Genomic DNA, 27007 nt, shown 5'->3' with positions numbered 1-27007 from the left:
TACGTGTGTGCAGATACATATTCGTTAATTTGCAACGAAGGTGCAAATTTTATTGCTTATATTAATTTTTTCAAGGTTTAGACGATTTAGTATAAAATTGGTATCAGTGCTCAATATGAGCGAATAAAAAAAATCTAAAATTCATCAAACCAAAAATGATCTGCAAAGTACTATAACTCGAATGGTAATATCCTATTCCATCAATTTATAAATAAACTTTCTTTAAAATTACCAATATATTGATGTATACAAACGTTCTTTAGTGCTTTTTATTTTATGTGTTAAAGTTTAAACACGATATCTCAATTCGTGTGGACGCAGTGAACACCAAAAAAATATCATAACCGGGGACTAGTTTGGTCACGTGGTCACCGAAGAGCATGCCCTTAAGGAATAGGCGAACAAGACATGATAAATGCATTTTTCGAAAAAATGAGTTACACATGATTTTACCATTTTCAAGATTCGAGGAATATGATTATAGACCCTTGGTTTACAAAAAAATTATATCCCACTAGAATCTGGCTTTAAAAATTATGTAACATGTAAATTAAAGCAAATGTATTTTATAATCAAGTGTTAAATATGCTATAAAAACTGCAATAATTTAAGAAAATAGGTTCAACAAATTGGATAATATTAGATAACTAATTAGATGACTTTCTCTATATGATATTATTTAAATTTTTTTTCTTATTTGAGATAGAGCGTTTGTATGAGTACAATTTTCAAGAAAGTAGTTGAATTTTTAATAAAAAACATGAATTCTCAACGAAAAATATGATAGTTGATATATCAACCAAAAAATATTTTACTTACAAATCAAAAACATTTAAATTCAGATTTCAAATAAAAAAGAATACTCAAAGAAAAAGGTAATAGTTTAAATTTTAAAAAATTAATTTAACTTTGAACAAAGCAGTTGAATTAAAAAAAAAAACTTTTTTAATAAAATAGTTAAATTTAGAACAAAATAATTAACTTTTCAATCCAATAGCAGAATTTGTATCCAATAGATCAATTTTTTAACTGAAACCAAATAGTAGACTTTAACTAAAAATTGATTTCTAATCTTAGATTTTAAATTATTTATGTCTTACGGTCCAATCGTAAATCGAAAAAATAAATATGAGTCAAAAAAACTTGTTCTTCGAAACTCAGATATTTATTTAATAGAAAAACTCCTTTTGAAACTTCCTAACGTTTCGGTACACATGCGTACCTTTTTCAAAGGTTCTTAACCTAAATAATTATATTAAAGATTAGTAATTTTAGTCTGAACAATATGATGGATAATTACGTAGATTTAAATACATTGTTACCTGAGTTGATGATAATTTAAAATAGTCAAACAGATCAATTTTTAGTCAAAAAAAAGTAACATTTCAGTCAATAATTTCAAAAAATTAATTAAAATTTAGTCATTTTTTAGAAGTCTCAAAAAATTTTTTTCGAGACTTCACTCGATTTAAACTACATTTTTTTTAATTTGTATGAGAAAAAACAAATTAGCGTAGATTAGGACAGACGAACAGAAATTGACAGTTTCAGAAATACATGAAGAATAAGTAATGAACGATGATGTAATAGGCAAGTTTCCATTGAAAACCACTGATGTGGAAGCGTGTAATTGAGTTTAGATTTGAAATAAGAAATTAAAAATTTTTTTTTTAATTTTAAAAACTGTGTATATGTACACATCCATACATATGCATACATATATACACACATATAGCATACATACATATACACATATATACATATAGAGATGATTAATATTAAAAACATTATTTTATAATTCTCTGATAAATTTTATTAATATTTAGAATTTCAATCTGTAAATTAACTGAAATCTTACGATATTTGTTTATAAAAATAGACTCAATAATACGTCGTTGATAAGTATTTTTTTCTGTAGCTAATATTTTAATAAGTTTAAAATCAAAATCAAAGTAATGATTGAAATTCCAAGAATGTTGCGACAGACCTGTGTTAAAATTCCCAATTTCACAGTCTCTTTTGTGTTCAACAATTCTAGTTTTTAATCTCCTGCCAGTTTCACCTATATAAGCTTTATTACAACATTTACATTTAATTAAATAAATAACACCAGATAAATTTTCAATGGAATCAACGTCTTTTCTTCTTGACAAATAATTGTCTAATGTATTAGTGTTTTTAAAATAAACATTGATATTAAATTTTTTAAGTGAATTTCTTAATCTTTCTGATAGGCCCTGAATGTAAGACAAAGTAACATTTAAACTAAATCTATTGTAAGTATCACTCCAATTTCTTTTCTTGTTAATTTTATTACTGTTATTGTAAATCTCATGAATGCGTTCTTTAATGATGTCATTTACAAACTCAAGAGGATAGTTATTCTGTACTAAAGTTGTTTTTAATAGATTTAAATTTTCTTTTCTAAATTGAATGTCAGATAATTTTACATATCTATCAACTAAACCCTTAATTAAACCAATTTTATGCCCAAATAAATTATGTGAATTATAGTTTAAGTATCTACCAGACCAAGAAGGTTTTTTATACCAATTGGTTAATGAATCACCATTTGGAGTTTTTATAATTTTCAAATCAAGATAGTTAATAACATTATTAATCTCACATTCATGATTGAAATTTATACAATCTTCAATACTATTAAATGCATTTAAGAAAACTTGAATTTTATCTGTGGGAATAATGGCTAAAATGTCGTCGACATATCGTTTGTACAAAATAGGTGTGAAATCTAACAATTGTAAAGCTCTTTTTTCAACATCTTGTAAAACTAAATCAGAAACTACAGGGTATAATGGTGAACCTATAGGGAAACCCGAAATTTGTTTATAAAATTTATTATTAAAGGAGAAAACGGTACCATTGAAAACTGTACTGGTGGCTATTAGAAATTCATTTTTAGTTATGTTTGTCAAGTTATGACTAATTTCAAATAATGACTAAATTTTAATTAATTTTTAAAAATTATTGACTGAAATGTTTTTTTTTTTTGACTGAAAATTGATCTGTTTGACTATTTTAAATTATCATCAACTCAGGTAACAATGTATTTAAATCTACGTAATTATCCATCATATTGTTCAGACTAAAATTACTAATCTTTAATATAATTATTTAGGTTAAGAACCTTCGAAAAAGGTACGCGTGTGTACCGAAACGTTAGGAAATTTCAAAAGGAGTTTTTCTATTAAATAAATATCTGAGTTTCGAAGAAAAAGTTCTTTTGACTCATATTTATTTTTTCGATTTACGATTGGACCGTAAGACATAAATAATTTAAAATCTACGATTAGAAATCAATAAATATCAACGGTCGAAGAAAGGATTGATTTTTTTCATCAAATCATTTTACAATTTAACCAAAAATAACTAACTTTCAAGACGAAATATCTATGGCAAAAATAAATATCACCAGATTGTTTTAATCAGTAGGATAACAGTAGACTCAAAAGCTAAGACACAAAAGAGGAAGAGAATAATATACATTGTTCAACGTGTCACAAAGTATCTGATGTTAAAAGAAAACTTGAATAGACTTGCCAGTAAAACTGATGCAAATGAAAAAGGATGCTGCGCTGAATAAAGCTCGCTTATACTACCTTGCGATTTCATCTAACAAATAGAAGCTCAGTGAATTGCTTGATTTTCAATAGAGAACGCAAACGTATAATATGAAATATGTATGCTTTTTATAGTTATCAATCCCATATAAATATTTTATTGTAAGCAAAGTTATTTAGCCCCTTCACGATAAAATATTCGCATTTCTTAACATTTTCGAACTAATTCTGGGGCAATTATTAATATTTGAACTATTATTAAAATTCATTTAATAATTAATAATAAATAAAAAACATAATAAATTATTAAATATACAATAAATTATTAAATATTTAAAACGTAAAAGTGACTGAAAGCGACTAATTTCTAACCCAAAAAGTGACTAAAATTGCCTAATGTGCATTAATAATATGACTAATGTTCTCTTGAGTTCAAAAGAATTCAATGACATTCATAAGAATTCCATGTGAACATTCGAGAACTCAGGGTAAATTAATAAGAATTCAAAACAATTCAATTTTAGGTATTTGTCGTGCCAAAAATCAGATCCCTGAAAAAAAGAGTTTTTCTATGATTTTAAGGATCAACATAATATGATTAATGATGTAATTGAAGATAGATCAGTAATAATATAGGGGAAATTCCAAATTAATTCGAATAAATTAAAAAAGTGGATTTTTTGAACCTTCGATCTGTACAATTTATGAAAGTTAGAATTGTTTTATTTTGTAGTTTACCGATATTTATTTTAAAATTGGGAAATTAAAAATTATTCTTTATTTTTTGTCAATTATTTTTAAGGGTATATTTTTAAATATTTGAGCAGAATTAAATAATTAGCAGAAAAGTAGCCTTGTGCAGAGAAAGTATTTAAAAAGTGTAAAATAAAAACACACTTAAGATTCAGTGAGAAGCAGTCATAAACTGAAACGCGCGATTTGAGTTGCGCTGCTTCAGTCGCGCATACGGAAACACACCTTTAGTTTGGTGTGAGAATTACACTGTTTCCGCGGAACGTTTCTGATTGGTCAACGCCTCATTTCGACCATTCCGAGATCCGGCCGTTCTGGTGCATGGACTGGGGGCCTTAAGGCATTAAAGACTAGAAGTGTTTGAAATCGAATATTTCAGATAAAAAACATTTTTAGTTGATCAACTGTGAATATAACTCAACAATGAATTTTAAAATTGAACTGCTCTTTAAGATTTAAAAAGTGAATAATAATTAATTTTACAAGACTATTCAAAATCAGAATTTCCAGCTTCTAACGTTAAAAATTATGGAAACTATTTCAATTGGAAAGTCTTATTACTTAAACAAATGTAAATACCCGATTGAAACTTTATAAAATATTTTCAATTTTAAAATAACTTCAAAATAATATATTCATAATTGAAAGCTTTTATTAAATTTCACATATTATATTAGTCTAAAATAATCCATTTTTAAATCATTCAATTAAAAAAATTTGAATGAAAAGAAATAAGAAATACTTGATATTTAGAAATATCTGAATGTTTATTCAAAATCAGTAATTGTAATTAAATATTACACACTAAATTTTGAACGTTACATTTTAATTGTTATATTTAAAAAAAAATTATTTGTAAGTCAAATTTTTGAACTTCGATGTATAAATAACAATTAAATACATATTATTCTTTAAAAAAGTCAAGGAAGTTGAAGAAATATTTAGAAGTTAAAAAAAATCAAATTTAATTTAAAATTTGAAATGATTTGAAGTAATTTAAACAAAGTGCCTATGTGTACCGACAAAATCTGGCTATTAGTAATAAAATTTCGGTGTAAATAGCCCATGGCTTAATTTAAAACAAAATATAGATTTTGGTAGATTTGAAACAAAAAATTTAAAAGCTTTCAAAGAATTTTGAATGGTTTCAGAGGATTGAAAAAAATTTACTATGAAAATTTAAAATGAATTTTATTTTGAAAGGATAGTTTTGAGTGATTATTCAAAAAGATTTAGAAAGATTTACAAAATTATCAAACCAGGAATGGAAAATTGATTAATTTGGCAGAATTAAAAAAATGGATTCATTTGAAAAGATGTTGAAAAGTTCTGAAATAATTTTAAAAACAATAAAAAATTTGAAAAAATGTAAACAACATGCAGATTTTTCAAGAACTTCGAATAAGATTTGGAAGCGTTTTAAGGATTTTGTACCATTTAAAATATAAATAATTTAATTTTTAATTTCAGAAGTGTTCAGTTTATAAAAAAATGTGATCGTTCAATTTTTAATGTTTCTGGCTTAAAATTGATTATTATATAATTCTGAAATTGTTTAAATTAATTGATTGATTCTTTAATTTAGACTTTAGAGCATTGAGAATATTAACGTGGATTTATATTTTTAGAACTGAATCTGAATCTTCAATCTCTACAATTTATAAAAGTTAAAAAATTTATTTTGCAGTTTAACTGCATTTAGTTAAAAATTGTAAACTTTTAAAGTGTTCTTAGCTTCCATTTTATACGTGAAAATTATTGAGCATTTGAATCAGATTTAAATAAAAAATTATTGAATTAAGAAATTTTTAAACTCCAATTTTAAAAGTTTGAAATTCAAGAGTATTACTTTGAGTGCTTTCATTTGCAGCTCGGTTTTTATTCATTCAAATGGAAAAATTGATAGCGATAGAGTTCGATTTTTTAAATTTCATTGACCATGAAAAATGTTTGCGAACCGGGAAAACATCGAAAAATGACAAGGATTTGTTTTCTTGGCTTAAAACGGCCACCCTAAATCTTCTATTATTCGTTTTCTGCGCATAATCTGGATAAAAATTGTCGCTACATACATTAATTAAAGTTTATTTAAACTTAAATTCATTGAAACTTACACGAAATAGTGAAATAATGGTTTTGTTTATTTTATACCTATTTGATAAAAATGTATTTTTTCACTGTATAAGATGGAAATTCTATCTAAAACTATTTGTTTTTTATGAAAATTTGTTTTTAGTATTTGATAGATCTTTTATACTTCACAAAACTATTGTAAAAACACGTTTATTCGAAAATTAAGTTACATCTTTAAAATTGTACCTGCTCTTTCTAGTTTCAGTTTTCAACTCCAGGTGGCGAAATGGTAGACCACCATTCTCAATAGTGGATGTATCTTTAAAAAGGGATAAAAAACGACTAAAAGTGAGTAAAATGACTGTATGGTGGCCCTGAATATGAGAAAGAAAATTTTCGTATTTCCAGACTTTTGCCCTCTTACAGAAGACTTTGCACATCCAGATCCAATAGACTTCATGATGACGTTTAAAAATGTGATTTGACTCTATCACAAAAAGTTCCCGATTTGTGCTATTATCGCGTGTATAGTTACGAAAGGTTGAGAGTGACGTAATGACATCGATAAAGAAGTCAAATTAACAGAAGCCTTGGAAGTTCTTAAGCCAAGTTTGTCCTTTATAGCGGGTTTAAATGCCTAAATCTATAGTCAACTAAGTGAAAGCACATCTCTATAAAATTAACATTCTAATCCAAAATTATTCCAGAAAAATTCGATAAGTAAAGAAACCACTTTACTCTTTCAATAAATTTTCGCAAAGAAACCGTGGAGAGTTATTTTTCATAAAAGTTTATTCGTGCGAGGTCATCTGCGTGGCAAAATAAATTTTTTTTTTTCTAGCTTAACGACCTCTTGTTCTCAAACTAAATTTGGACTCTCTAGCACGAAGAACATTGCCATACATTTAATTTAGACAGTAGCATTAAGAAAGCTTAATTAAAACAATACTTCGCTTAAAATATCTGCGGAGACAAATCCAGATATTTTTTTAATCAATCTAGTATTCACAACTGTCAAGTGCTGATTAACAGAATAGCTTTATTCAGAATGCCGAATTATTCCGCTGTATTCAAATGTAACGAATGAATCCCAATAGACTTGGTTCGGTAATTTTGGACAAATGCGGTAGGGCCATAAACAGTCAAGTATTGTTTATTACCTCCAAGGGATTCGCTGTGCATTGCAATACTGCACCACACTTTCTGAAGAGAATGTCTAGCAGAAAGGTAAATTTCGATTTATTCCAATTTGTGCCTAACTTAGTTATTTTGACTTTACAACAAACATTTTTTCGGCTACAGCTCAAACACTTTATAACAGAATTCCCAGTACAGTGGGTCGAAACAGAAAATTTTTTGAATTTCAGAAATCCATGAGACATAAGAGTTTTTTATCTTACAAGTAGTTTATTCTTAACTTTAGAATATTTTTTTTCTCTTTACAAATATTAATACACTCCAATTTGGGCTTACTTTAGTTATCCTGACTTTACAACAAACGTTTTTTCGACTACAGCGCAGCAAATCTATATTAAAGAATTCCTAGTAGTTATTCCCTACTATGTTTAGCCGAAAAATAAAATTGTTTAAATTTCAAAAAAACTGCGGGAAGCTTGTGTATGCTACGAGATTCCTAGCAGTTATTCCCTACTATGTTTAGCCGAAAAATAAAATTGTTTAAATTTCAAAAAAACTGCGGGAAGCTTGTGTATGCTACGAGTAGTTTATTCTGAACTTTATAACAAACATTTTTTACAGCGCAGCCACTTTATACGAGAATTCCCAGTAGTTATTACCTAGTAGGGTAAGCCGAAAGAAATTTTTTTTGTTAAGTTTCAAAAATCCCCAAGACCTAAAACTTTGCGCATGTTACAAGTACTTTATTCTTAATGTTACAAACAACAGTTTTTCCTCCATAGCGACAGCCACTCTATACAAATATTTTAAGTAGTTATTGCCAACTATGGTAGGCCTAAGAAGCAAATTATTTGAATTAAAAAATCCACGGGACCTAAAAGTTTATGTATACTACAGGCAGTTCATTCTTAAATATATAACAAACATTTTTTCTTCTAAAAAATTTTAATTTATTCAAATTTTTGCTTAAATTAGTTATCTAAACTTTAAAACAAACATTTTATTACCAATAGCGTAGCCACTCGATACAATAATTCCCAGTACTATCTTTACATAGAAGAGTGAGCCAAAAAAATAAATTAGTTTAAATTTAAAAAATCCCTGGTACTTAAAAGTCTGTGTATACTACAAGTCATGTATTCTTAACTTTACAACAAACATTTTTTCCTCTACAGCGCAGCCACTTCGTAACATAATTCCCAGTAGTTATTATCCAGTTGGGTGAGCCGAAAAAGCAAATTTTTTAGGATTTGAAGAATCCGTGAGACCTAAAAGTTTGTGCATGCTACAAGTACCTTATGCTTAACTTTATAACCAACATTTGTCCGGAAACAGCGCAGTCACTCGATACACAAATCTACAGTAATTATTACCCAGTACACTGAAAAAAAGGTATAGCTGTTGTAGCTAGAAATATATTGCTGGGGAGATATAGCTGAATGTGCAATAAAGTTTAGATAGAAATGCAAACTAGATAGCTAAAATATATAAACCGTCTGTCTACTGCAGACAGAAAATGTGGAAGATAATTCTATCATTATTTGCTAAAAATTCTAGCAGTCATGATCAAACAGCATATTTCCTATAATTAGTTTGCTCGTACAGCTCAAAATTCTAACCTAAAATAATTGTAGCATCAGTTTTAGGCCTATAAATTGAAATGCATTTAAAAAATGTCCACCTTGCATTAGTTCGCACAACACTAACACCCGACTTTTCCGTAAATACAAGAAGCTCGTGCCTCGTGTCGTGTGGTTTGTGAGAGTTAAAAAATGAATAATATATACAGCAATGAAATAACATTGATGGAACCAAATATGGAAATAAGTGATTTTTTGATTAGCTGTAACCTCCAGAATTTTATTAACGCCTTCAAAGGAAGTGAGTATTCTTTTATCAGTGCGCGTATAACCTCAAAAAATCTTCGTTTACAACTTTTTTCGATACGCCCTATTGTACATATTGATATGTATTGATTATAACTGTTTTCAATTTAAGATTTTTAATAATTAAGTCATGTATGTATCTAATACATAATAAAGATTTAAGTATTCATATATATGGTTAATATATTTTTGCGTCATTATACCTAAAGATATATCGGCCTATTAGCTAGAAAAAATTATAGGCACTTCAGCCAGAAAACGCAGCGAGATAGGCTGTCAAGTTTATCTATATTTTTCAACTAGAATATCTAGCTGAACCTGGTTAGGTGTGACACCTACACTTGTTTAGCAATAGAAATATAGACATTACAGCTAAATTTTTTAGATACTGCATCTATATTTTGCCTGCAAGAAAATCTGTTCAATACAGCTAACTATTTAGGAAGACGAAATCCAGCGATACTTTCTAGCTGGGATAGCAAGAATTCTAGGTAATATACCTAAAAAAATTTTTCAGTGGTGGGTAACACGAAAAAGCAAATTTTTTTAATTTAAAAAATACACGTGACTTTGAGGTTTGTGTATGCTACATGTAGTTTATGCTCTACTTTACAAGTATATTTTCCTGTACAGCGCAGACACTCTAGAATAATTCTAAGTAGTTTTTACCCACTAGGGTGGGCCGAAACAGCAGATTTTTTTAATTTAAAAAATCCACGGGACCTACAAGTTTGTGTGCGCTTAAGTAGTTTATTCTTAATTTTATAACAAACCTTTTTTCCTCTATAAGTATCAATTAATTCAAATTTGTACTTCATTTAGGTATCATAAGTTTAAAACAAACATTTTTTCTTAAACATTGCACACTTGATGAAAGAATTCCCAGTTTATTACACAAATTGATTTAAAATTTAAAAAATCCCCGGGACCTACAAGTTTATGTATGCTACAAGTAATTTATTCTTAACTGTACAACAAATTTTTTTTCTACAGAGCAGCCACTGTAAAAGAATTCTAAGTAGTTATAACTGATTGTGGTAAGACGAAAAAGCCAATGATTTGAATTTAAACATCCACGGGACCTAAAAGTTTGTGTATGCAGTAAGAAGTTTATTCTTAGCTTTATAACAAACATTTTTTTCGTCTACCAATATCAATTCATTTCAATTTGTGCTTGATTTAGTTATTTTAATTTTAAAACAATAATTTTTTCGGCAACAACGCAGTCACTCTGTAAAATAATTCCCAGTAGTTACTACCTAGTAGGGTAGGCCAGAAAAGCAAACTTTATAGGATTTCAAAAATCCACGGGACCTATAAGTTTGTGAATGCTACAAGTATTTTATTCTGAAAATTTGAGTTCAAGAAAAAAATAATCCAGCAATCGCAAGCATATTGGAATTTTAAAGAACGAAGAGCGCGAAGATTGTTTGACACCTGATGTACATTTATAAATTTTAATCATTCTTGTCTGCTGAAATATGTTGTCTATATTATTACTAGCAAATCTTGAATTTTATAAAAGAAGGACTCACTTCAAAAGACTACGAAATTCCATTAAAACCGATCAAAAGTGGTTCAAATCTACAAGTTTCTTCGTTTTTAAATCCTTAAAATCTATGAAAATATTATTAAAAATCTGATAAAATGACACGCATTTTTGACAATTGTAACCTTTAAAATGAGACCAACAATCTGAAAAAGCTTCATTTCCTACTGAGTTAAGACTGGCAATATCTACACACGCTTTTCAGATAAAAATTAACGATTTAATAGCATTTTTGTATTTGTTTTACTTCATCCGGCGAATTTTTTATATAAAGAATTTAAATGCAATAATAATACGAAATAGTAAATAAGAATATATACAAAAATAGAAAATACAGTAAAATAGTAAAACTATTTTTAAATATATTTTAATTAATTAAAATAGTGTGATTAGTAAATTGCCGTAATTTTGAAAGATCCAAAGTTTAAATTAATTCAAGTATAATAATGATATGGCGAAGTACACAGCTTTATGGAAAAAAGTTGCCAGAGAATTAAAAAAAAAAACAGCAAAATGAAAAAAGATATTAAATTTTTTATTTATCATTTTTCTAAGAAATACATATTACAAATGCTTTGTCACAAATCATTGAAAGAATACATTTTTTTAGATTGTTAGACTCATTTTAGGGTCATCTTTTTCTGAAAAATATGTGATTTGATCACATTTTTTTCCAAGATTTTCATAAATTTTAAGAGGATTTTAAACGAAGAAAAACGTAAATTTTAGAAATTAGGGACAGCTGCAAAACTCTATTTTCAAAATTGCCTAATTTTTCCCTGAACAATTTTGTTATTTCCCCCAAACATTAATATTCAAAGAGCGTGGCATTTCAATCTTGTATCATTTTTAACATATTTAAAATTTTCAAATTTCTTTATTAATGTTAACCAAAAAAATGACTTTTCTACAAAAAAGACAAATTTTTTAAAAATGAAGCGTTTTCAATCAAAAAGGAAAATAAGTTCATCCAAACCATATATTGAACATTGAAACCAAAAGGCGAATCACCTGTAAAATAGTTGACTTTCATACCCAAAATGATCATTTAAAAATTTTTAACAAATGACGTAATAGTAGAAATATCAACCGAAAAATATTTTTATTTCAATCAAAAACAGTTGAATTCAACAAAAATACAAAATAAACGATTTTCAACCAGGCAGTCGCATTTTTATCCAAAAAAGATGGAATTTCTTTTAAAACAGATGGATTCGAAAATACCCGAAGACGCAGTTTTAAAAAATTAGTGCATTTTTCAACCAAGAAATATTTCAGTTGAATTTTTTAAACCAAAACATGAATTTTCGTCGGAAAGTTTAATTCTCAACCAAAATGGATGACTTTAACTCAATTTTTGAAGTTTCTAACAAATAATAAAATTTTTTACTAAAAATATAATCATCAGGAAACTGAAAAAACAGAAATACAAAGCAAATAAATGAGTAACAAGAATATTATAGCAGAGTGGGCGCAAAAATGATTTTTAACAATTCCCTAATCTTTCCTTGACCAATTTTTCATTTTCCCTGACCATTATTATTCAAAGACCAAAATATTAATCTTATAAAAATTTTAACATAGAACTTTTTATAAATATTTATCTGAAAAAAATAACAATTTTGCATGCCTTTTCCAAAATCCCTGACTTTTCCCTGATTTTCAGGTTTTCTCGAACCAGCGGCTACCCCACTTTTTTGGTCGGTTTTCGTAGAATTATGTAGTCTTTTTAATTAAATTCTTAACTTTTATCGTTCCAGATATTCATGGCCATTTAACGGGTTTTCCATGTTCCTAAAAATATCCAGTTCATTGACCAGAGTAACCAGTCTGACCACAAAAAAAACGGTGTTTACCAAAAGGTAAACACCGTTCGTTAGCTTGCATAACAAAATCAAGGTCGCAGGCCGAACTAGAGTGGATTCAACCCAATATTGTATTCACTTCATCAAGTAAAAAGTGATTCAATTGGTCACAGAAACAATCCAAAATAAATATATTTTTATACCTGTTTATAAATAATAATAAAATTTCGAGCCATCCACATATTAAATTTTTAGATATTGATGTTTTCATCAACGTTCACATAACGATACTTCAATAATAGTTGAAATTTAAAGAATATGTACTTGAATTTTAAAAAATGTCCTTCGACAGACAAAATTTCTAACGATAAAAGGAAATTCAGTACATTTTAATTGAATTTAAAGAATTTGTAAACTATAATGTTTTTTTACAATTTGTATTTTTAATACAGTGTACATGTTTTCATAAAATGTTCTTCGCTGAAATTCTTTCTATAGAATAATTAAAGAATTATTTGACTACAATGTTTTTGATAAATTCGTATTTGTACTACAGTGTGATTTGTTAAATATTTTACTTTCAATGTTTTCGATAATTACGTATTTGCAATACAGTGTGATTTTGAGGAAAAACATTTTACTTTCACATATGTAATACCTAATTATAACAGGAAACTCATTACATTTTAACGTAAATTTAAAAAAAAATGTTTAGAAATATTTGAAGATTTATTAACAATTATCAATCAAATACAAAAATTTTAACTGAACGAATTTTACATAATTTTACAACTGCAATATTATACAAAGAATAAAACTTTTCACTGAAAAATTGGATACCTACAAGAAATGATGTAATTTTCACAGATTTAATCAAATTCACTGATGATGATCACCATTTTGTGCCTAAATGTTTGAAGCAATTTAATTCTGTCTACAAATTAAATCAAGAAATTAACGTTTTTATCGTTGGTAACAATAAAATAATTTGATTAAAACAATTTAACTTTACTTAAAAAATAGATGTTTGTTCAAGTAGATAGTTTCACTATAAAAAGCAGGAGAAACATTTTAATCTCAACAAATTTTCGACAGTTTAAATATTTGTTGGCTCTCCTTTATTTTCTAAAAATACTATTAAATGTTTAAACAAATTAAGATTTTTTACCAATTTTATTTTATTTTACTGAATAATGAAATAGAAAAAACGCATTTTGTTCTATCTACCGATAAAAAAACCCATGAAATCAGTCAAATGAAATACAATTTTTAAACAATTTCAATTTGCTAAAATATTTCATAGTATTCTTAGCAAACAAAGTAGTACCTATAATATTTAAAACTTTCCAAAAATTCCTAAATCTTCACTTAAATTCACTTAAACCAAATATTTGTAAAATTATGTAAACAAATTATTTTATTGTTATCATTGAATAAAGAACGCATAGAGTCTGGAAAATACGTTCATTTCGCAACTAACATAAAAAAATAAATATTTAAACAAAATAAACTTCTTCAAACAATAAAACATTAATTCAAAGATGAAAGGGAATTCTATTTTGTTGAAAATTCTTTTTTTTTTGTTCAAAACGAATTTTTTGATTGAAAATGTACCTTATCCATTTTTGGTTGAAAATTTATCTTTGTTAATTGCAAATTCGACTTTTTTGGTAGAAAACAAATCTTGTTAGTATGAAATTTCCTCTTTTTCTGGTTCAAAATGCAACTGAAGTCTATTTTTTTAATCTGTATTTTTGGTTGGAAAATTCATCATTTTATCTAAAAATTCATCTTTTGGTAGGGAATTTCACTATTTAATTGGAAATGCACTTTTTTGGTCTTGCGATTTAATTTTTTCATTAACAATTTAATTTTTCGGTTGAAAGTGTTTTTTTGGCTGAATTTTCAATTGATTAAATATCAACTATTACATTTTTTGCTAATATAAAATCAGCTGTGATTTCAGTGCAATACCTCTACACTAACACATCAACATCCTAATTTCGAAATTCCCTAACTTTTGCTGCATTTTTTCTGACTGTTCTAAAATGTTCTTTTAAGTATAAAATCAAACTTACAACTATGAAATAAATCATTTTATTGTAAAAGAAAAGTATTTTGAAATTGTTTTTAAACACTTTTTAGACAAGAAATACATTTTCAGTTCAAATCATTAATTGTTAACCAAGAAAATAGGAATTTGAAAACAAATAGTTCAATTTTCCAGCAAAAAGTGTAATAGTTGATATTTTTACGAAAAATATTTTAATTTTCAGTCATAAATGGTTCACTAAAACCAAAAAATACGAATTTTTAACAAATGATTTGAATTATTAACCAAAATAGATTTTTAGTTAAAAAAAAATAATAATAATGAGCTTCCAAACGAACGACGGATGCTGGACAAAAAGTTGAATTTAAAACCCAAAAATATGCATTTTCTATTAATGTAATTAAGTTTTCAATCCAAAAAGACGAGTTTTCAAGAAAATAAGAACATTTTCAACGAAAGATCAGCTTTCCAGAAATAATAGAATACCTACACTTTCAGTAAAAAAAATTAACTTCAAACAAAACAAAAAAAAACTAATTTTCTACAGAAAAGTTTAATTTTTAACAAAGCAAATAAATTTTTCATCAAATTTCAGTCAGTGTAAAAATTAATTAATTTTCGATCAAAAAAGAAACAAATTTTCAACAAAATAGTTTCATTTTCGCCAAACATAGCTCATGTTTCAACGAAAGCAATGAATTTTTAATTAAAGGGATGGTTTTTCAACAAAAACATAATAATTTTCAACAAAAGAGTTTAAATTTCAACCAAGTAATTTTATTTCCAACCTCAAAGATGAATTTTCAAATAAACTTATAAATATTTAACCGTAATACTTGAATTTTTAACCGAAAAAAAAGAATTTTTAAACAACTAGATTAAATGGCAAAGAAAAATATAATTTTCTAGAAAAAATTGATCTTTAACAAAATATGTGGATAATAGGAATAGTTGAATTTTCAATCTAAAAAAAATAATTTCATCCAAATTGTTGAAATTTGAATAAGGAAATATCAATTTTCAACCAAAAATTCAAATTAAAATTTTCAGTTAAAGCAATTAATTTTCAAAAAAACTGATGAATTTTAAACTAAAATGATGAATCTTCAACTGGAATGGTTCAGTTTTATACCAAAAAGGTGTATTTCCAAACACAAAGATTAATTGTCTACAAAGAAAAAGCGAATTTTTCAGAAACTACATAAATTTTAAAACAGCTAGTTTAATTTCTAAATAAATAAAAAAGAAATACAAATTAAATAATAAATATAAATCACTTTTCTAAATTGACAAAAATTATTAAAATAATACAAAATTGAATTTTACTATGGTCAGAAATAAATTCCCGGTTTTTAAATTAAATTCTCGGTTCAAGTCGCGACCCGGTGGTTATCAATTTCGCTCAAAATTTGTGATTTTTTTGAGCACTTGAACAAAATTCAGAATGAGTCGAGAAATTCTTTAAAAAATTCCACGAAGTATAAATAAGAACAACTATAATGAAACAATGACAAACGCCAAAAAAAATTATTAACAAGCAGAATAATACTCTATTATATTTAAAATTATTGACATTTAAAAATCGCTAGTTTCACATAGGGCGTAGATTCCAACGGTCCCAACTTATCAAAAGTTAAAGAGCTGCAAATTTCAGTAGTCTCCTAATTTAGGATAAAAACCAGTTCGAATTATAAAATAAATAAATAAAATCGCTTCAGAAAATAACACTTCCCTCTCAAAGTGGGGATATTTTTCGGAAGAAACCTGAGAAAAAAACCGCAATGACGAACAAGTGGCTGACGTACATGTGCATAATATGCCTTTGATCGTCCAAATATTACTTTTTTACGGAAGATATCGACGATAGTCACAGTATATTAAGAAAATTTCGCTTATGAATAAAAAAAGCGAGTTTCGGTTTACGTGTCGTAAAATACTAAACAAGTTACGACAAATTCGACAAATTGAACACGCATATAGATTTTGACGGCAAATTGGAGGTTAAGCTGTCATTTGGCAGATCAATGTTTCGGGGTTCACGTGAAATGCATGAAAGCGGAAATTACATAATTTTTCTAGCTTACCTCGTAAGCTGGCATGCTTTTTGCAGATGTACAACCACACAAGACACTTATTAAAACCGCCCGAAATCACAAAAAACTTAGAGACACTCCGAAAACGATATAACTTTACCACAAAAACATGATCGGAAACTTAGCGACAGAGCGAACCCGTCCCACTTCCACCAACACTTGATCAACATGTATTTAGCGCCTCTGGTGCCTATTGCAATGAAACTATTCTATCCTAACCTCAACTTTATGGCTGATAATTCTATCACTTTTGTGTGCTTTTGTGTTGTCGTTGTGACTCTCGTGAAATGTTCGTTAGTTTTTTAAATTAAAAAAAGATTTTCGCATATCTAATTTGGAATGTTTGCTCAAGATAATGGTTCTTGAATCTATTCAATTATGTGAAAAGTTGCGTCGAAAAATTGGAAATCAGGTGACAGATTTTTTGTGCTTTAAGTCAAAGTTCATTTTATTTTTTTTTACTACAGAATAGCTTTAAAGAATCTGTAATATCCTCGAGTTTTAGTCATTTTAGTCGTTTTAATTTTTTATATTCCTATGTAAGAAAATTGGTGGAACGAAATTTTTGAAAATCTCGAAATCATTTTTGCTGAAAACCTGACTAGTTGCATACTTTGTCAATATGACTAAATTACTATTTTCAGTTCGTTCTTTTGAATTTTCTGATATTTTTTACATCGCACTTTTCAAGTGAGGAATTTTTTATTATATAAATGTGTTTGTAAAAGAAAAAACTGAAATTATAAATGTTTCTTTAATATTGAAGGCAATTGTCGGCAACACTAACCAAGAAATTACCGGATCGACAATTTTTTAAAATAATTTTTATCGAATTTTTAAAAATCTTAGGAAATCTTAGAATTATTTAAAAATATAGTCTAAAGTTTTAGAATTTTTAACAAGATTAAAAAAAAATTAATTTTGAAGCTTTTTAAGGATTCAAATAGTTTTGAGATAAATACCAATTTTTCTATTTATGGGAAAATATTATATGATTTAAGTTTTATATTTACAGATTAATTTTTGTAGAATTTTATAAAATCGTAGAAAAACTGAATTATTTCAAAAGATAGTTTAAAGTTTTAGAGCTTAAAAATGATAGTTTAAAGTTTTAGATCTTAAAAAATGATTTACAAGAATTTCGGAAAAGTATGTAAGATTTTAAGACAATTTTTTTTTTAATTTTGCAGCCTTTTTTCCAAATTTTAGGAAATATCCTAATCGTTTTAAAAATACTTGAAGCTTAAAAAGGAATTTTTTAATTATTAAAAATTTTTTGTAACTTGAAACAAAATGTAGATTTTTGAATGTTTTCAAATAAAACTTTTAAGTTACATTTTTTCTTTACATTTTTCATCGAGAATTTATCTTTTTTATTTAAAAATTCAACTATTCGGTTGAACATTAACTATTACGTTTACATGTTTTATTTGACATAAACTTTCAAAATATTTTTGAATTTTGTCAAGATTCGTATGGAAATAATACTTATATAGCCTGATTTGGAAATGAAAATTTCCAAATGAGTAATTTTATTTTACGATGCAAATTATTTCTGGTTGATTCTAAATATTATTGATAAAAGAGATATTTTGCTACAACACTGTGTCATTTTTAAACTTGTAAACACTTTCAAAGAGATAAGAAAATATCGATTATGGGCAAAAACTTATTTTACAGAATTTGAAAACAAATTTCAGAGCTTTTTAATAATTTTTAAAGATTTGAGATTACATTGTTATTAATATCTCTAGGAAAAATAAAATGTTTTAGGTTTTATTTTGAAACATAAATGTGAGTTTTGAAAATTTCAAAATGTATTAAAAAAGAATCCGGAAAATTTCTTTAATTTTGCAAGATGTAGGAAAAGCTGATTTTGAAGAGTTTCAATAGATTCAACGTAAAATTCTTAAGATTCCTGGGAAAATGCAAATGATTTTTCATTGTGAAAAATAAATTTTAAGAACAAATTTCAAGAAATTTCAAGAAATTTCAAATACTTAAAAAAAAAAATTTCAAACTTACAAAAATTGAAACGCAATGTTTTCAAATTTTTAATGAATATGATAGAAATTTGATAAGATTTTAAGATATTTTAAATAATATTTCATAAAATTTCGCAGTTTTGCAAGATTAAACAATTTTGGAAAGAATTCGGTAAATTTCGGAAAAAAGAAGATTTTTAAGATTTTAAGGTTGAGAATTCATTTTTTTTTAAAATTAATTTGTTTTGGTTGAGAATTCAGATATTTAAAAAAATAAAAAGTCGTATTTTTTATGTAATCAACTGTTTTTGATTTTGAATTAAATTCTTTTTTGGTGGACATGGCAACTATTACAATTTTCGTTAAAAATTCATATTTTTTAGTAAAAATTCATTTAATTGGTTAGAATTTTAACTTTTCCGTTATATATTCATTTGTTGTTGTTTGAAGATTCATAATTTTAGTATAAAGTTCATCTCTTTGGTTGAAAATTTCCTTTTTTGGTTTAAAATTAACTCTGCCCTTGAAAAATCATATTTTGGTGTTAAAAAATCATTTTCTTGTAGAAAATTCAACCATTTTGTTCGGAAATTTTTATTTTGTTATTGAATTTAACTGTTTTGTATATAAAAGTAAAATCTTTTTTGTTTAAGGCATATACGACTATATTTTTTGTTAAGAATTTATCTTTTTTGAATTAAAAATGTATCTTTTTTTCGTGGAAAAAACTTTTCTAGTAAAAATGATGCCTTAGTCATCTTCCTTTATTGAAAATAAACGTTTTTGTTGAAACCCGAGAGATGAATCTTTAAGAAACAATGTAAGATGTGATAGTTTATATTTTAACAAAAACAAAATTTTAATGAACAGTTGTTGAATTCTATCAAAAAGAATGAATTTTCAACAAATCATGTAAATTTTCAAATAGAAAGTTGAGTAATTAACCAAAAATAAAAAGAAAACAAAAGACAATTTTTTAACAAAATAGTTAAACTTTCAAGAAAAGAAAGCAAACTTTAACCGATCAAATTTTGATCCAAAACAGTTAAATTCAATAAAAAAAAGAAGACGATTTCTCTCTAAAACAGTTGTTTTTTTTAATTTTAAAAAATGTTTTTTTTATTTTTCGCTATAAAAAATAGAAAAGCTTTGAAAAAAGTACTTTAAAAAGTTCTTTTTGTAAACAATAATATTATGAATAAGAATTTACTCAATTTGACGAATGAATTTTAAACCTTTATTCATAATATGGACAGAAAAAAGAGAATCATTTAAAATAATTTAAAGCATTTGATGTTTAAATAAATATATATCATAATTACTACATATATTGACAAAGACATTCTAGAGTAAAATAAATATATAATTTTTTTAATTAGAGAGTTGTTACAAATCATGTAATTCTAGAAAATCAGGGAAAACCTGATAGATTTAGGGATTTTTCGAGAAACTAAAGTTAAAGTTAATTTTATTAGTATGATTAAAAATAGCAACTATCTTATCATTTTAGATGACAAACCTTTTTTTTTTAAACTTTAAATATTTTATTGAAAATTATGTTTTCTAGTTCAAAATTAATTGTTTTAACTGAAAATTTAAGTCATATATGTTTGGTTCAAAATTTTAATTTTTAAGTTGAAAATTCAAATATTTTGTTTTAAATTCCTGATTTTTATTAGAAAATCGAATTTTTGGGAGAATATTAAAGCTTTTTGCTGACTAACCCCTCTTTTTGTTGAAAATTCCTCTAAAAATTAAAATATTTGGTTGAAAAATTATGTGCTTTGTTAAAAATTCGTCTATTTTGGTAGAAAATTCATCTTATTGGTTGAAAATTGATCTTTTTGATAGAAAATTCGTTTTTTTCTTATTTAGATTTAATTTTTTTAATTGAAAATGTAACTGTTCCATTTTTTGTCGAAATTTTATCATTTTGGATAAAAATTTAATCTTCTTGGTTGAAAATTACACTATTTCCTTCAAAATTTACTTTGAATTTATTGAAAACATTTTTTTTTTGCCGAAAATTTAATTATTCTATTTTCAGTTGAAAATGGATATGCTTTAGGTTTTAGATGAAAATTGATGTATTTGGTTAAAAAGGAAATATTTTTAGTTAAAAATTTGCTTTTTTTATAGAAAATTCATCTTTTGGGTTAAAAATTCCCCTATTTCGTAAAAAATTCATCACTGTGATTAAAAATTAATTTTTATGGCTGCAAATTTATTTCTTTTTAGTTTAAAATAATTTTTTTAACTGAACCTATAACTATTCCAATTTCGTTTGAAAATTTATATTTTTTAGTTCTAACTGCAAATTTAACTATTCTAGTTTAGTTTGTAAATCTTTTTTTTTATAATGTTTTTAGCCTTTTCATCTTTTTTAGTTAAAAATTTATATATTTTAATGAAACCTTTTCTTGTTTGTTAGAAAATTCATCTTTTGGGTTTCAAATCGAACTATTTTGTTGAGAATTCATTTCTTGGTTGAAAATTGATTGCTTTAACTGAAAATTATATTCTTCTACTTTTGGTTAAAAAATAATTTTTTGTTTGAAAAAAAAACTATTTCGTTGAAAATTTGTTTTGATTTAAAAACTCAATTAAAAATTGTGTGAAATTTATTTAGGGATAACAAATTGTTTGTATGAATATTAATAATTGTGTACGTGTATGATTGGTTTTATACCTTAAAGAATGTAGAAGTTGTGACATTCTAGCAACCCTGAATAAGGTACTGTTTAATGCGAAAATATGTTTTCTATTACTTTGACTTCTTTTGTCATTTAAATTTAGCGTCCTTTCCAATGCAGCCAAAAAAAACCATAATTTTTCAATAGATTACATGAATTTTTAACTAAAAATAATCAATTTTTAACCAAATAGTTTCATTTTTAACTGAAAAAATTACATTTTGAACTTATGTTATAGTTAAATTTTTTGCTTAAAAAAGTTAATTTTCAACCCAAAAGGACGAGTTTTTAACAAAATGTTCAAATTTTTAAGCAAATGATACAATTTATAACTAAAAATATAATTTTCAAGAAGAAGCAAGGGCAAAAAAATAGAAATACAGGCTGATAAAATTCCTAACAAGACTATTATATCATCGTTGATTCTATTTTCGTAGAAATTGCATATTTCTTGTATAAAAATGTAATTTTTTGGTTGAAAATGTACAAAAGTTGTTTAAAGATTATCCTTTTTAGTTTAAAATTTAACAGTTTTCATAAAAATTCAACTGTTTTGTTGAAAATTTAACTATTTTGTAGAACATTTTTCTGAAAATTTGTCTTTTTAATTAAAAAATTCATCGATCATAGTAGAAATTTCACCTTTGATAAAAATGCAAATGTTTGGTGGAAAATTCAACCGTTTTGTTAAAAAGTCACTTTTTTCATTGAAAATTCAATATTTCGTAGAAAATTGAATTTTTGTTTAAAATTCATGAATATGGTGTTGATATGTCAACTGAAATCTTTCTTGGATAAAAAATAAACAATTTTTATGAAATTTTTTTGTTTCAAATTTTTAAAAATATTTCTGTTGTAGTCAAAAGTTCAACTATTTCATGGAAAATTTACATTTTGATTAAAATTCATACTTTAGTGTTGAAAAATCATCTGAAACTTTTTTTTGATAAAATTTCAAGTATTTTTCGAAAATTTGTCGTTTTAATTTAAAATTTCGCCTATGTTAGTAGAAACTGCTTCTTTTTCGGACCTAAAAATTAATTTCTTCTATTTTTGTTTAAAAATGAATTTTTTTTAATGAAAAAACAAACTATTTCGTGGAAAATTCCTTTTTTTGTTTGTTGGACCGTTATTTTTCTACCATTTTAACTATTCTAATTATTGTTAAAAATTGATCTTTTTAAGATGAAAATTCATGTACTTTGTCGAAAATAAGCTTTTTGCTAGAAAATTAATCTTTTGGGTTGAAAATTCAACTAACTTTTTGGTTGAAAATTTAACTTTTTGGTTGAAAACTTATATTTTTGGTTTTAGATTCATTATTTTAGTTTTAAGTTCATTTCTTAGGTTCAAAATGTATTTTTGTGATCTGAATCTATCTTTTTGATTTGAAAACTCATCTAAAGAGTGTTCAAAATGTATTTTGAAACAAATTTTTTGCGGTAATATTAATAATCTTTTAGGTGTACGCTTGATATTATGCCTATAGAAGAATTTACCATAGAAATTGGGATATTGTAGCAACCCTGAATAAGGCATTTTTTAACCCTTACTTGACACACTGGGGGTTTTTACCCCAGCTGAAAAACTGTTATAAAAACTTAACGGTTGTGTAAATACACAACAAAATATCACATTCAAAAGAAATATTGGTCTCATAAAAAAATTAATATAAGTATACCAAAAATTTATTAAAACAAAAACATGGGTAAAATTGCATTTCTTGCGAAAAAAATCACAACTTCTCCAATTTTTCATAAAAATCGCTAAAAATTTGAGTGAGTTTGCTTAACATGTTGTACTATAAGAAAAAAAAACAATATTAGTGGTACTTCCAAAAAAGGTATTTATTTTGGAAATTGAATGGAGAAATTTCGCGGAAAAAAGATTGCTTTATTTCATTTGAAAAACATCAAATCTTTATTTCTATTGGCTAAAATGTTATAAATTTGATCTGAAAATTATTTTAAAAACATTGAAACTGGCAAACGAACAAATACAATTATACCAATCTTCAGTTTCTTACGCAATCTTCGCAGATGCTCAACTACTTAGTCCATTTCGTCATCTCGGAGCAGCTCGTCGCATATGCGTCAAGAGCGTAAATTATAAGCCATCTAAAATGTCAAATACCATATTAGATATTGTAACAAAAGAATTACAGCATAAAATCAGGTATCATACTTACTGCTTTGTTCACTTAGACTCAGTTTCACCAAAAAACAGCAACTCCAAGTTAATATGCTCAACCTTACTTGACACACTTGGGGTACAGGCAACCCCAGGCTATTTCAGACAAGCACGGAGAACTTACTGGCGTTCTAAATGTGACGTCAACAGCCGTAGGGCATATTAGTACTATCTAACTAATGCGAGATGGCATTGTATACCCGATTCTATCCAATTCTATCGAGTTTGAGTACACAAACTTAACTTGGAAATATTCTGGGGTGTGCTGTACCCCAGTGTGTCAATCAAGAATTAATGCAAATAATTTTTTTTGTATTGCCCTGACTTCTTTTACCTGTTAACTGAAGCGCCATTTCCAATTCGAAGCGATAGATTTTTCCGCGAAATTGAAATAATGTAATTATTTATTAATAGAAATAGAAAATACCCTATTTCCCATGTTTTACGATCATTTTTTGCATTGAAATCTGAATTTCTACGTCTATTCCAGATTTTCCAGGTTTTGGCAATTCTGCATTATGAAATTTGTTCGAAATTCGAATTACTTTCCTCCATCAACTACACCGAAATTCAACATACATCTTTTTTCAGATAAACTCCAAATATGCCTGCTTTTCCCTACGTATCACGAATCAACCAAATTGATGCAACTCAATTGGATTACGAAATCTACGACATCTTTCGAACACAATCAAAGAAAATCACAAAATTCATTCAGCCAGGAAAGATCGACAAATGGCAACCAGAGGTCGATGTCCTCATCAAGTTCCTCATTTGGTACCACTCCTTACGAAAAGGAAGTGCAACCTTCGGACAGGAACTTCTCAACATGAAATATGCCAACTTCAGTCAAGAGAAAGCTTTTCTCCATTTCCTGCTGACAGCATTGCCCAAATATGTTCAAGAGAGGCTGATAGAATCCCAATTCGTTGTAATTCCTTACAACAAGACACGATCTTATTTAGAGTGGACTGCAAATATCATTCATTTACTCGATTTCCTCAATTTGTTACTCTTTTTACACCGAGGAACGCAGCCTAATTTAATAGAAATGTCATTAGGAATTTCTAGTCAACCTGCACTGATGCACAAACCGCGAAGCATAGGATATTCCTACATGACGAGAGAGTTGCTCTGGCATGGATTGATTGAATTATTTACCGTCGTTTTGCCGATGGTGAATTTTTATTACATCAAAGAAAAGTGGAATCAATTGTGGTCAAGGAGAAAAGTGGACACGGGTTCAAAAATGTATCCTCGGATGAATCAATCGACGAATTGTCCGTATTGTAATCAAAGGCCGATCTTACCGAGGCACGCGGGTTGCGAGCACGTGTTTTGTTATTATTGTCTGCAAGCGCATTTTACGGCAACTGATACCTTTCCTTGTCCCAAGTGTGGGACGAACCTACTTTCCACGGATATGAAACTTTATGTGGCATCGAACTAATCTTTTCTACAAGTAACGATTTTTTGGTGATGAAAAAAAAACAACAAAATGCATCTAAATTGTTTGAATATTCAAGCCAAAGTAGAGTTCTTAACCCTTGAAGGGCATACTGGGTGTCAAACACCCAGTGACTTGTTTGCGTTTAAAAAAAACGTACCAAATTCAAGAAAATGGAACATATGGTGCCAGATTAACAATTGAAATGAAAACCTACTTTTCTATGTCGTTTTAAAATAATTTTGATTTTCATAATTTTTATACACAGTTTAAGAGCAATAAAATAGTTTAATCGCGCAAAATACGGTATTTCATTTTTCATTGGGTTGAAGCTTTTATTTTTCAGTCATTGAAAACATCCTAAAACCTTATAAGTCCTATAAAATTGGCCCATAAATACCTTAAAATATTTCAAATTCATTAAAACCAATTAAATTACTCAATTATCTTAAATTCTTTGAAATCTTTTAAAACCTCTTTGGAATTTTTAAAATCACTTTAAAATCTTTTTATTGAAAGGCCTTTGAAATTCCTTGGAATTTAAAAAAAATTCTTTAAAACCGCTGCAAATCATTGAAATCAGTTGAAAATGTCTGAAAATGTTTAAATTATCCTAAAATCCTTAAAATATTTGAAAATCTAAAGTTCTACGAAATTCTCGGGAAATTAAATGAAATCTGATCATTCTTGGAATCGTCAAAAATGTAATCAAATATTTTGAGAGCTAAAACTGTCATATAAAATCGTGTCATAAATCCTTTAAAACCTAATTAAATTACTGAAATCAATTGAAAATTTTTTAAAATAACCTAATATCTTTCAAATTCTTTGAAGTCCTATGCAATCCCTCAATTCTGGTGAATTAATGCTTTAGAATACATTAAAAGGTGATAAAATCTCGTCAAATTACATGGCATCTGATATTTTCTGAAGACTTTTCTGAAATCCAATTAAAAATCTGAAATCATTTAAACATTCCTTGAAACCTTGAGTTTTAAAAAAATACTTAAAATATTTCAAATTTTTTTTAAATCTCTTGCCACTTGGTAAAGTTATCTATTGAAAATGCTATAGAGTTTAAAAAAACCCTAAATATTCTTTTAAATCCTTTGGCATCATTTTAAATTATTTAAATCTATTAAAAATAACCTAGAAATTTTGAAATCTTTTGAATCCCATTCAATATTTTAAAGATCCTTGACAATTTTTAAATAACCTAAAATCTTTAAATTTCTTTAAATCTCTACAAATTGCAAATTTCATGGCATTTTTTAAATAACCTAAAATTCCTATAAATTCCTTCCTACGAAAAACCCCAATTCTTATAAATAAATTTTTTGAAACCCATTTCGAAATATTATAAAAAATTAAAATATCTATAGAGCTTTTTAAACTCATAAAAATCCTCGAAAAGTTTCTAAAATCCCTCAGAATCTTTAGAAATATTCTTAAACCATTCTTATTCTTTCTTATAAAATTGTTTCTTATCTTCCGAAATTGTAGGACATTCTTCAGAAACACATGAAATTTGTTTAAATACCTTAAAATCATTCAAATGTTTAGAAAATCCTTAAAATGTTTATAAATGCCTTCAAAAATTTCAAAGCTCTTGAACATTTCTTTGAGTTATTTAAAATACCCACACATATTTACTATCCTTCAAAATCCTGTAAAAGTATAGAAATTTATTTTTAAAATTCTTGGAATCTTTTATAATACCCGAAAAATATTTCACAGGAATTCAAGAAAATTAAGAAATAGG

The 27007-nt window shown here is 26.4% G+C and overlaps 2 protein-coding genes and 1 long non-coding RNA gene across 5 annotated transcripts in view; 1 reads left to right on the top strand and 2 right to left on the bottom strand.

Moving 5' to 3' along the window:
* Nucleotides 1-17100, bottom strand: part of LOC117179404 (stress-activated protein kinase JNK) — a 473020-nt gene extending 455920 nt beyond the window's left edge. For all 3 annotated transcript variants that reach the window (XM_033371160.1, XM_033371161.1, XM_033371162.1), the window contains exon 1: nucleotides 16922-17100. The gene's annotated coding sequence lies outside the window, so the exon portion shown is untranslated. The remainder of the gene's footprint in view (nucleotides 1-16921) is intronic.
* Nucleotides 17101-17130: 30 nt separating this feature from the next.
* LOC117179406 (peroxisome biogenesis factor 2) lies at nucleotides 17131-25419 on the top strand. The gene is made up of 2 exons (XM_033371166.1): nucleotides 17131-17342; nucleotides 24390-25419. The coding sequence occupies exon 2, from the start codon at nucleotides 24403-24405 to the stop codon at nucleotides 25246-25248; it is 846 nt and encodes a 281-aa protein (XP_033227057.1). The 5' UTR covers nucleotides 17131-17342; nucleotides 24390-24402; the 3' UTR covers nucleotides 25249-25419.
* LOC117179407 lies at nucleotides 23508-23908 on the bottom strand. The gene is made up of 2 exons (XR_004467917.1): nucleotides 23797-23908; nucleotides 23508-23725 (listed from the first exon to the last, which is right to left on the bottom strand). It is a non-coding gene; the product is annotated as an uncharacterized LOC117179407 (long non-coding RNA).
* Nucleotides 25420-27007: the final 1588 nt, after the last annotated feature.

Source organism: Belonocnema kinseyi, chromosome 9, assembly GCF_010883055.1.
Source record: "Belonocnema kinseyi isolate 2016_QV_RU_SX_M_011 chromosome 9, B_treatae_v1, whole genome shotgun sequence".
NCBI classification, from domain to species: domain Eukaryota; kingdom Metazoa; phylum Arthropoda; class Insecta; order Hymenoptera; family Cynipidae; genus Belonocnema; species Belonocnema kinseyi.
This window is presented reverse-complemented; position numbering and strand designations above follow the sequence as displayed.